The following is a 12,411-nucleotide window of genomic DNA, read 5'->3' on the forward strand; positions in this document are numbered from 1 at the left end:
TCATGTTTTCTATTTAACTTTCCATCAGTTGTCACCTTGCTATCTTCCTTTTACTCTTTCTCCCTTTAACTACTACCATTCTTCCTTATTTCCTATTTTACCTTCTCCCCTACACCTAGATATAGAACAAACTTAGATATCATGCATTTTATTAAAGATGTTCATTCATTTTTGAAGTTGTGCATTGAAATTAATTTTAGTTCATTTTGCTTTACCAAATTAATAAATTTAATAAGTTTTAATGTAGAAATTAAAATTTTATAACTTCTGTTATTTTTCCCCCAATTTTTTAATGTAGAAGTTAATAATAGAGTGGATATAACTCCCTTGAAATGTGACATATTATAAAAGGCTATATAACATAGAAAACAGATATCATTATTTTATGTTTAATTGTTCAATTAAAGTTAACTATATTAATATACAAATAAGTGTTAGTCTTTCAGGTTAAAGTCTAAAAAGCCGTCTGGTTGGAACTACTGAGAGTGAAATTCATGGATGGAACTAATTATGATCAGATAATCCCCCTTTTAAAACATGATTTTCTTTGACAACTTCTTTATGGGAATATATATACATTGTTGTCACATATACGTATTTGTACGTAGGAGATATGGTCCTGGGTGTATTCACTGTAGTCGGTGGTTACAAGAATTAGAAGAGTAATTATGCTGACAAACATGACCATGAAATTGTGCAGTTATAATAGAATTTTGGTTGATTTTAAAAATATTTGTGATGTGAATTTAAATTGGAAGAATAAAATTGAAAATATTTGCTAATGATTGAATTCCAATTTAATACAGAACTACTTGTCTTTGATTTTTTTTTTCCTAGAGTCTTACGAGAGACACTGCCACTGAAATAGCCATCAATGTGAAGGCACTATATAATGAAACGGAATCTTTACTGGTTGGCAGAGTTCCTTTGGTAAGGAAAAGAAATGGTTGATCACATAAGAATGATGACACATGTATGGACCTTACCTTCATTAGGGAATCATGCATTTATCAAATTCTAATGCAAAAACAGCCTTCTGGCCCCCATCCTTAGAGCTTCCTTTTTACCTAGCTTTTTCCTTCAAGAAAATATATGGCTAACTCTGGGAGTTATGATCCAGGCCTACAAGAGATTACTTCTCACATATGCCAACGGATGTTTATGCAATCCTGCTCTGCCCAGCCAGTTTTGAGAGACATGAGCTTTATAAAGTGCAATAGACATTCCTCAGGTATCATTAACTCATTATTGCAGAAAAGTAGAGGAAGTCATAGGTTTGTTCTCAAAATTAACATTAAAATATGATTGGTATGGTTTTGTAGATTTGCTTAAAAGACACTTTCTAGACTTAGTTTTTCAAAACTCAATTTCAGGAATTAGCTGTATCCCTAAATTAACTCAGATTGGTGCTGGACATCAGGAATCTGACCACGGTCCATTGACTTCACATAAGTGCTAGAAGACCATAGATATCCTGTTTGGTTTGCCCAGAATCCTTGCCTTGTCAGCCTTTATTCTCAGTGTTTTCAAATGTTCCAGCATGTTGGGTCTTTTCGCCACCTAGTGTTCAATTGTGGTTTATTCACACATGCTGTTGCAACTATGTTCTTCCTGTAACAGTTCTGATTAATTGATAGGTGATGATCTTAAAACATTTCTCTTGACTGTAATTTTATCTCTTGTTTTGTATTTAAATATACACTTAAATAAAAGTGATAGTAAAATTCATAGTATCTGTCACAGTGGGAAAATGGGAGGTGTGTTCTGTAGTTTAGATAACTAACAAATGACTGCAGTTGGAATTTCTGTTTGATTGGAGTCCAGAAGAGTGTGGCCTTCACAGCATCCTTTATTCTGAGAGGAGGAGCTAAAGGCTACATGAAGTCCATTGCTCTCACCTACCTCCTAAGGAAACTGAAATACAGCTTCTTTAAGGCAAGAGGTGACTGCTTCTGCTGTGGCCATGAAGAATAATTTTTAGGAAGAAATATTGGTTATATCTTTTGATAAAAACAGTGGGAATCTTGGCTATTCTTCATGCTTCTATTATTAACCAGCATCTTCTTGCTCCTCTTCTAAACTTAGTCCCATAGGAAATCCAGTGAGCTGGATTTGGTCCCAATTTTTAGATGGAGGACGGGTATATTTTTTTGTGCTATTTGAAGTACACTTAAGGTAATTTCTGGTTGACAAGAACTAGAAGCATAACTTATTCTGTATTTTAGTTCTCTATACCAAAAGTATCCATTAAGTGTTATTTGGTTAATATTTATCAGTTACGTTATTTTAATACATAAGGACTTCCCTTACTTTTAATTCTTCTGTCACTATCAAAAATGTATGTTTGGTCTAAAATGTTTACCACTAAATTTTATCAAATTTACCTTAGGCAATATTGATATCACAATAAAGAGAATCATATTTGAGAGCAACTGAAGTTTACTCTTTATCTGGATTCTAGAATAAATATGTAATCACCATTTATCAATTTTATAAGAGAGATATTTTTAGAATAAAAAGAAAGTGGTAAATTTTATATGACAACCTGGAGAATCTCTATATTTTATTTTTTGAGAGAGAGAGGAAGAAAGAGAGGTAAATTAGATAGACAGATGATAGATGATAGATAGATAGATAGATAGATAGATAGATAGATAGATAAAAAGAGAAACATTGATTAGTTGTTTCACTTACTTATGAATTCATTTGTTGATTCTTGTATGTGCCCTGACCGGGGATCTAATCGGCAACTTGGTGTACTGGGACAAGGCTTAACCAACTGAACTACCCAGCCAGGGCCCTCCATATTTTTATTAACTAGTAGAAATGGTAAACCTTAATAACAGAGGGGGAAAAATAGCATCCATAATAATGTAACATTCTCTCTGAACTTTCAGTTTAAAATTCTGTGAACCTATATGTGTTACTTTACAATTTTAAAGTACTTTATAAAAATACTGATTAGCTAGAAGAGACCTTAGAAATAATCTAGTCATATTCTACTGTTCATTGAGGAGGAAACTAAGACTCCTGAAATCAATGGACCTTCCCTTGGTTGCAAAGTGAGTAACAAGTCTGGGACTAGGAATCAGTCACCTCCCTTCTAGTTCTGTACATAATAGTGTTGGTTTCACCTTTATTTATTTATTGAATTTATAAGTGCTTTCTAATAACTGCTTCGAATGGGTGGTTAATAGGAGACCAGTTAAATTATTGTTGAAGTTTCTAAACCCTCTTCCAGATTACAAACCATTTAGCTTTTTGCCTTGCCCTGATTTTTACAGCTTTTTATCACAAATTTTTCTGAGGTTTGTTGGTTGTTGTTTTTTTATTAAACTTATTATTTTCATTCTCCAGGAAATTTTTGTGCCAAGCAGTTCTTTTTATATGATCTATTTTTTGACCAACTTAAAAAATATTATTGTTTGTTCACATAGTGATCTATGTAAATCAGAAGGATTTTTGCCACAAATAAGTAGAGTAATCAGATTACTCACTACAGCAAAAGTCACACTAATTACTTATATCCTGGGAAGTAAGGATAACTCTTCCCAGGTCTTTTTCAATGAACCCCATATAAGATTATTTGTTCTTTCCTAATATTCCTCTATATTAAAAACAACTACAGCAATAATCACAACCTAGCCTAGCCTAATAAGCGATGAGGGTGTTCATTATCAAATAAAATAACTTACTCTATTTGGGTTGGGCACTGAGCCTTGTTTTGCTTTGTTTTTGACCTGCTGGTAACCAGCAGCTGGAATCCCCACACGAGGAGCGGGTGTCCAGTGCCTTACACTCTGTGGAGGTGGAGCTGCAGAAGCTAACAGAGATCCCTTGGCTTTATTACATCCTCCACCCAAATGAGGATGAGGTATGTAGAATTCAGCCTGTTTCTCGATCAGTGTCAACTTGATGATGATAGAATTTGAATCCATCTTTTGCAAAAGAGATATTCAGGGGAAAATAAATTTTGAATATTACTTTTATGTGAACCAAGGTAACATGGGAATCGCTACATTTTCAGTAGTATATGACGGCATGAACTTCTTTGAAGATGTCATCCCGTCAGCAATGTTTTTTGTTAATAACTGAGTCCTGCATTGTCTCTAATATTAGAGTGTGTTTTCTTCTCTTACTGTCCTGAGAAAATTCTCTTCTTGCTCCACTGGAACAGGAGCCTCCTATGGATTGCACCAAGAGAAACAGCAGAAGCACAGTGTTTCGCATAGTGCCAAAATTTAAAAAGGAAAAGGTTCAGAAGCAGAAGATAAGCTCACAGCCTGGTAGGTGGTCCACAATGGGAGGGAAAGTATAGCATTGCAGAAAAACAACTGATTACAGTGATTCCACTAAGGCAATGAAATGCTCTAGAGCAGCGGTTCTCAACCTGTGGGTCGCGACCCCTTTGGGGGTCAAACGACCCTTTCACAGGGGTCGCCTAAGACCATCCTGCATATCAGATATTTACATTACGATTCATAACAGTAGCAACATTACAGTTATGAAGTAGCAACGAAAATAATTTTATGGTTGGGTCACAACATGAGGAATTGTATTTAAAGGGCCAGAAGGTTGAGAACCACTGCTCTAGATAGTGGCAATCATTGTTCTACATGTTGAATGTACTAAATGCCACTGTAAAACGGTTAAAATGGGGAGTTTCATTTGATGTTCATTTTACTATAATAAAAAATTATATTGTACCTAAAATATGTCCAATATCAGTAGGAATCAGTAGTTATGAAGCACACAAGAAAATGCAGTGGCTGCTGATTTGCTTTACTTGGTTTGGTGGCTGTCAGTGCACCCATGCAGATGGTTCTCTGTCTCGCTCACCAGCAATTCAAGGCCTTGGCGTCTAACTTGTTTCTCTTCTTCAAAATTCAAAATCTGGATCATTTCAATAAATGGAACATAGAAACTTCCATCTTTTCCTTGAGCTTGTTAAATATATTTTCTACCTAAAGTTCTATATTTTCTTTCTCCTGTTTTAAGGACTTACTACACCATTTGGCAATCTACTGTGACATTTGCATTCTCAAGCAAAGATTAAATTCTCTTTGAAGTTGTCTTTCTAGTTCCCTTCCCACCTTTCCCTAGTGCTTCCATTTAACGCTATGCTAGTGCTAAAGCAACTTCAAGTTCTTTGTATATGATGGTCGGTGCCTTTCACAATCAAATCAGTTTCTAATTTCTCTGAGTCAGCTATCACCTTGTCAAAAGTGATATATAATCTGATTTTTGACAATCAAAGAGCAGCTCTTAAAGGGCATTTCAAAACCAAATATGGCAAATAAGTAGGCTTTTAAATAGCAAATCAATGTTGAGTCAAGTATGTAAAAGAATGATTATACATATTGAAAAATAACAATCCAATTAATCTTAGAGTAGTGTTGACTATTTTTAGATGATGTTAAATCAGTTTAACAGGACATTTATTTTTATAATTATCAATAGTAATAGAATCAATAAAGGCAGCACTTGAAGTCAGCAAGACCTAAAGCAGAAGTTTGTGTAAAATTTAGTACCCTGTGTTAGATTTTAAATTTTAATTAGCATTTGTAGCTAATTAAACTATAACTAGTTTCATATATGATCTTAAGGAAATCATCAGAACTTATTTAGACCTTGTATTACCAATCCCAATTATGAGAAATACATCTTTTGTACATACTGTGTAGTTTGGGTGGCTTTAACGAGGACACTGAGCTAACGCTAAGGACACAGGTGCACTGCAGTGAATGTCTTTGTGGTCCTTATGTTGACCTGCATGGGGAAGAAATGGAACTGTAGTTTTGTTGAAACACCTTTAACCTTTCCCTCTGCTAGCACTGCTGCTGTATTCTGTTTGCATCTCCTTTGGCCAACCTTTGCTTTGTAATGCATTGAGCATGTAGAAATTAAGGGGGTTTTGCTCTTAACTTTGGTAGTTCAGAAATGGGGCACAGAGGAAGTTGCTGCTTGGCTGGATCTGATCAATTTGGGAGAGTACAAAGAAATCTTCATCCGTCATGACATCAGAGGGGCTGAACTTTTGCATCTGGAAAGGCGAGATCTTAAGGTATTTCCTTTGTGCTACTCTTTGCTCTTGAAAGTTTTTCTTGCAAAACAAAATCCCTCCTCCTGTGCCTCTCCTGTTACCTGCTTATAGCTTGGCTTATGTTATGCAAACGTGCAGTAATCTAATATGCATTGTCCTGTGGTCTGAATTCCTTGTATGCTTTTTAAACAAGAATGTCAGCAATATTTTCCTGTCAAAATCTTTCTCCGGCTATTATAGCTAAAGCTTAGCATGACTTTAGTAATTTTTCTCTGCATTCATTGGTATGGCTGTCCCTATATGCTAATATTTTTAAATGGATGATATTTCCATCTGCTCACTCTACTGGATTAGCATGAAAGGTGATAATTGTTGCTGAAAATAACTTTAAAAATCTAATATAAATCTAACAACTAAAAATTAACTCAAAATATCAATGATAAAGCCTTCCTAATGTATGGAACTAGGTGAGAGACCTATAGCAGTCCTGTGATTTTGCATTTCTAAATTGATGGCAGAGGAACAACTAGACCAATAAATTCAAATTTCTTTCTATGACTTATTAAAATTGTATTCTTCTCAAAAATAAATGTGTTTTATTTAACTGAAGTAAAAATTATGCCTTTTGCTAGAAAGCAGCTCAGAGCCTATTTGTCATTTATGATGGAAAAGGAAAATCATTAATTCATGGTCTACAGCAGTTCCCTTTCATTCTATCGGTAGAGACTCAACAGTAAAAATGGCCAAAGTAGCCTCTTGGGTCTCAGAGTTAGGAGTAGGATTTGTCATGTTATATTTTTTCACCACATGTTGCCATCTTAAAATTCCAAGGTGCTTAATAAACAAGTGACAAAGCCTTCAGTATTTGTTGGAGTGATCCCTTTCCTGTAGACCAACTTCTAAAATGCTTGATACACTTAGTTCCTAACAAATTCATGAACTGTCTGTGTCTTTATCTATAAGTACATTAGCAGACATTTTTGAACAGATAAAGGGTAATGTATAGTTGTTTAGAATGCAGAGTCATATAATTTTAGCACAGTGACATTTATACCTAAACATTTTTAGCCCAGAATAAGCTATATATATAAAAGCCTAATATGCAGATTGGCGTGGAACAAAGGAAGGCCCCAGACAGCAGCCAGAAGGAAGGCCCCAATCGGCCCTGATCGCTGGCCAGGCCTAGGGACCCTACCCATGCATGAATTTCATGCACCAGGTCTCTAGTAATAAAATAATAGATTAATTAATTTCCTTAGCTGAGAGTCCCAAATCTAGAACACAACAAAAGATACGGTGTTAGAGCACATAAAGTAAAGGTTGGCTTCAAAACTTGAATGTACACAAAAAAATAAATGTGAGGGATCGTTATTTCCAACTTATTTATGTAGCTTCTGATATCATCAGCAGGCAGCAACATTTATTGAATAGCTACTGATTAATGTTCTACCAGCTTCCCTGGGAGGTATCTGCCCTCTAGAAGATTGCATCTCATTTGCCATGGATAAGCATCATTCAAGGATTAGACAGTGTGTGGGTGTGTGCGCGCATGCTCATTATATATGTGTACATAACAAACACATATAAACATGAAAATACACACAGTGAGTGAAGCAAATATTTGCAGAATGGAAAAAAAAAAAAACAGCATATACTTATACTAAGTCAAAGTTAGAGTGGAAGGACCAGGCTGGAAAAAAAGAATAAGAGCTAAGTGTATATAGTCAAGAATTATTTTAGTAAACTTTCTCTTCAGCTTTCATGGGACCTTTGGTTCTGTTTTGTTTTTATTTTTAATATAAATAACATTCTTTCTTAAAAGTTTTGTTTTAGAAATTTGCATTTTTAGTTCTTTTGGTTCTAAAGCAGAGTGTGGGGAAATGGGAAAGGAGAAAAATAGTTTTACAGGAAGAGCCTTCAGTAGAACAAAACCATGAAGGCAGAGAATGAGTTGCCCTGGGTCTCTGTGGTTGTAGCTGCCAGAAACAGCAGACCCTTCGGGGTCACGTCTCCAAACATGAAGGATTACCTGCACTGTCTATGAATACATTATATCAGTGGTTCACAAGTTTGTATTGCCAGCCCTGACCTCATTTGTGAATTATTCTACTTGATACTTGGCTATCACACAGGGATGTCATAACATGTCCAAAACGAACTTTTGAGCTCCTATGCCACTCCCATTCTTCACCTTCTCCAGTGCTCTTAGTAAACAGCCCTTCTCTCTCTCCAGGTGCTTGAGCCAGAGAAACCCAAGGTCATACTTGGCACCTTCCGCTTTCTTATCCTTTCCCCCTAACTCATTAAGCCCGTCACAAAGCCAGGTTGCTTTCTCCTGTCCATATCCTACTCCATGATACTGTACCCTCTGCCTGTGTAAGGTTAGTGGCTTCCTGGCTCTCCCTTCCGCTGCTACTCTTGCTCTCTCTCTAGCACATTATCCCCATTGCAACCAGAGTGATAATTTTAACATTAGACATATCACTTTCTGCTTAAAACCTTTCAGTGGCTTCTCCTTTCTGTTAGAATAAAGACTCACATCTTTGCGAGGCCAACAGGTTCTGCCTGTTTATTTAACCTGCTGTGGAATCACTGGCCCCTTGCTTATTTCATTTGCTTAAAAATAATAAACTCATTCTCACCTTAGGAGTGTACCTTCTCATAGTATGCTTCTCCTCCTGACCCTCAGGTGGCTAAGTCCTGCTCAGATCTTGGCTCAGGTGTTACTTCCTTATCACCAAAACGACTAGAGATAGTAATGTGACCGTCCAAAGGTGACAAAGGGAGAAAATTCCTAATGTGCTTTAACAAATAAACTGATTGATTGCATTATTTTTATTCCTGGAAGACAGTAGGAAAAACTGATAGACACCAAAGAAAATGACAAAGACACAGTGGTTTTTGGTTGGTTGGTTCTTGTTTTTTTTCTATTTGGAAAGTTGTGTATGTGTGACTAGAAGGGTAACTCAATATCTACAAAGCACACTTCTGCAAAATTAGGCCTATTAATCCAAAGAAACCAAAAGCCAATAATAAAGACTATGAAAAATAAATTATGAAACATATAACTAATATCAAGGCATAACTTTGTCACAGCCTAACTCCTAGAAAACATGAAAGTACTGAACTCAAAAGAAAGAAAATATAGCTAATAAGTTAGTGTAGCTCTATGGGAAACATTTCATTATACTGCAATATTAATTTTGAGTAGAATCTGGCCTCTCAAAGTTTTTATTCTTGAGAATACAATGTGCATATGGCCTAAAATAAAATATGTAGTGCTAAATATATATTTTTTCAGAATGTAATAAATTTTTTAAATTTTTTATTACAATTTACGTTCAATATTATTTCATATTAGTTTTAGGTGTATAGCGTGGTGGTCAATCATATACTTTACAAAGTATACTCCTTCATATTTTTAATACCCACCTAGCATCGTACATAGTAACTACAGTATTATTGACTATATTCCTTATGCTATACATCACTGTGACTATTTTGTAACTATCAATTTACACATCTTAATCCCGTTACCTTTTTCACCCATCTCCTAACCCCTCTTCCATCTGGCAAACATCAGTCTTTTCTCTACATCTGTGAGTCTGTTTCAATTTTGTTTGTAAATTAATTTTGTTCTTTAAATTCCACATGTAAATGAAAATATATGGTCTTGCTCCGTCTTATTTCACTTAGCCTAATAACCTCTAGGTCCATCCATGCTGTTGTAAATGGTAAGATTTCATTCCTTTTTATGGCTAAGTAATATTCCATTCTACATATGTACCATAACTTTCTACCCACTCTTCTATTAATAGGCACTTGGGTTGCTCCCCCAGGTAACTATGTTATCACAAAGCATAAAGAATATTAAATATTCCACGCAAATCAAAGAATCTGAGTACAACTATAAATGCAATTTAATCTTCCTCTAGGATTTGACCTTGCTTTTGTTATTTTAGCAAAAGCAAGGAAAATATATAGTTGCCTTAAGACTGATTGTGGATGGCCTGGGGTCATATGAGAAAATATTTTTCAGGGTCAGTTAAATATTGTAAGAATTTTACCCTGAAATTATCTCAAGCTTGAAAAGAGCACTACTATGGAAAGAGTATTTTCCAGAAGGATTCAGAGGCTTCAGTAACACTGCTGCTATGGAATTCAGATTGCTCATAAAGTATATGGGAGCGAGAAACCGCGCGCGCGCGTGTGTGTGTGTGTGTGTGTGTGTGTGTGTGTACTTAAAACAGGTTGATCTATTTCATTTAAAAGTAAACAGTGCTCTTAGTCTACAGAACAAAGTGGATATTTGGAATTTTTATCTTCTCAGAAAAAAAATCTTGTGGTACCTTATCCTGTTTTCTAGGCTGCTTTGGAATTAATCATTTTATTAATTTTCAAATATCTTAAACTCTGTTTTGTAAAGTTAAATATTCCACTTCACATATTATGCCCCTTACACCTGAAGAAGCCTGTCGTGTTTGGAGGCCATCACCCTTTCATTTAGTTTCTCAGATAGTGAATATTATGGCTCTCTTGGATGGGTTTCATTCATTTCTGCAGCAGGTGTTTATTTGCTAAGTGCCTGCTCTGTGCCACACACTCTGCAATCAGCATCCATTTCTGAAAATTAACTATTGAATCTTGGTTCTTTATAGAAAATAGTTCTTTTTTTTTTTTAAATATATTTTATTAATTTTTTACAGAGAGGAAGGGAGAGAGATAGAGAGCTAGAAACATCGATGAGAGAGAAACATCGATCAGCTGCCTCCTGCACACCTCCCACTGGGGATGTGCCCACAACCAAGGTACATGCCCTTAACCGGAATCGAACCTGGAACCTTTCAGTCCATAGGCCGACGCTCTATCCACTGAGCCAAACTGGTTTCGGCGAAAATAGTTCTTTAAGAAATGAGAAGAGTTCTGAGGGAAAAGAGCCAAAAGAGGTGGAGGAAAAACACCAACCCACAGATAGCTATGTCTAAGAAATTTTTTACACTTATACATTACAAAGTGTGAGGAATACTTAAAATTCCCCAGAAATCAAAGACTGTGGGTGCAGCTGCAACTAACTGCATTTGTGTTCCAAGTGTAGGTCATGGGCACTGGTGTCTTCCTTCAGGATTAGGCCTCACTTTTAAGTTTCCTTTACCAAGGAAGTGTGTAGTTGCCTGGAGGCTAATTGTGGATACCCACGTGTCACACCTAGCGTTTCACAGAGATCCCAAATGGACCTGTGTTTCTTAAGAAAAGAAGAGCAAAGAGAAACTAATTTAGACTCTAGAAGAACTGCCATTGTATATAATTCATGAGAATGTACATTTAAGAGTTTGTGTATTTTATTGGTTGGCAATTTTTCAATGTCAAGTTATTTTTGTTTTATAAACTTATTTTTTAGCTTTTACTTCCTGAATCATTAAATATCAACTAAAGTAAATGAAGTGAATGCTAATTATAAGCTTAACATTTAATCTCCAATTTTCTCTTGTCAATAAACTTCTTTCTCTACTTTCCCACCTCTTTTTTTTTTTCCTTTTTTGTTTAGGACCTGGGGATATCGAAAGTGGGTCATATGAAGCGAATTCTCCAGGGAATTAAAGAGCTTGGAAGGAGCACTCCCCAGTCTGAGGTGTAATCATATTGGTGCTATTCCTTAGAAGGGAAGTAATTGCTATTTAATACAAAGTCCTTGGAAGCAGTTGACTGTTCGTGTAGTTTTCTGCCCAGATAAGTAAGCACCACTGAAGCACCTCCATGGCTTGATATTTTGCTGTTGGTGAAAATTTTGATTTGAGGTATTAGAAAATATTTTTGTGCCAAAAAATACATTCCACAAAGCTATTTTCTTACTGTGCAAACCTGATATGTTCAAATTTGCTCATATAAGTAAAACAGTAGGATGAGACAATTGCATTGTCCAAAAGGTGAAATTGCAGAATGTTTGCTTTCCTTAAACCTGGTCAGATGGAATGTTCTTACTGTGCACCCACATAATAGTATATGGCTAAAACTTCTTAGGTCTCATTATTGGAAGCATTGGCTTCTTCCTTAAAATCGTTGGTTAGAGGACTAAGATATATAAAGATGTGTTTTGAATGTTAGATTGGTATCACCTCAGATTCCTAGTGTCCTGTGGTCAAATAATAGGGTTAAAATCCCTCAAATACTATGAATGAATGAACGCAAATCTTAGTGCACGGTGTTGCTGCCTGAATTGTCTCTTTCTTGCATGTCCAACATCTAATATTGTAAAACTTAGTGTTAATGTCAGTTTTAATGGGATTAATTTATTGCTACCTAAGTACCTTTTTGTTAGCTATAGGCACTTTTCTGTTCTTTGATGTGGACTTTGCATAAATATTCTGTAT

The 12,411-nt window shown here is 35.5% G+C and overlaps 1 protein-coding gene across 11 annotated transcripts in view; it reads left to right on the forward strand.

Annotated features, from left to right (window-relative positions):
• Positions 1-11,741, forward strand: part of DGKH (diacylglycerol kinase eta) — a 144,359-nt gene extending 132,618 nt beyond the window's left edge. For 6 of the 11 annotated variants that reach the window (XM_023748243.1, XM_023748256.1, XM_023748260.1 and 3 more), the window contains 5 exons: positions 838-930; positions 3,755-3,874; positions 4,178-4,286; positions 5,934-6,064; positions 11,589-11,741. In XM_023748243.1, the coding sequence (XP_023604011.1) occupies positions 838-930; positions 3,755-3,874; positions 4,178-4,286; positions 5,934-6,064; positions 11,589-11,678 (543 nt within the window). In that variant the 3' untranslated portion in view covers positions 11,679-11,741. Of the gene's footprint in view, positions 1-837; positions 1,725-3,754; positions 3,875-4,177; positions 4,287-5,933; positions 6,065-11,588 lie in introns of those variants that run through there. The other 5 variants (XM_023748265.1, XM_023748274.1, XM_014448751.2 and 2 more) reach the window with 3 other exon arrangements.
• The last annotated feature ends 670 nt before the right edge of the window (positions 11,742-12,411 follow it).

The sequence above is a fragment of the Myotis lucifugus genome, unplaced genomic scaffold, assembly GCF_000147115.1.
Source record: "Myotis lucifugus unplaced genomic scaffold, Myoluc2.0 scaffold_7, whole genome shotgun sequence".
Lineage (NCBI taxonomy): Eukaryota > Metazoa > Chordata > Mammalia > Chiroptera > Vespertilionidae > Myotis > Myotis lucifugus.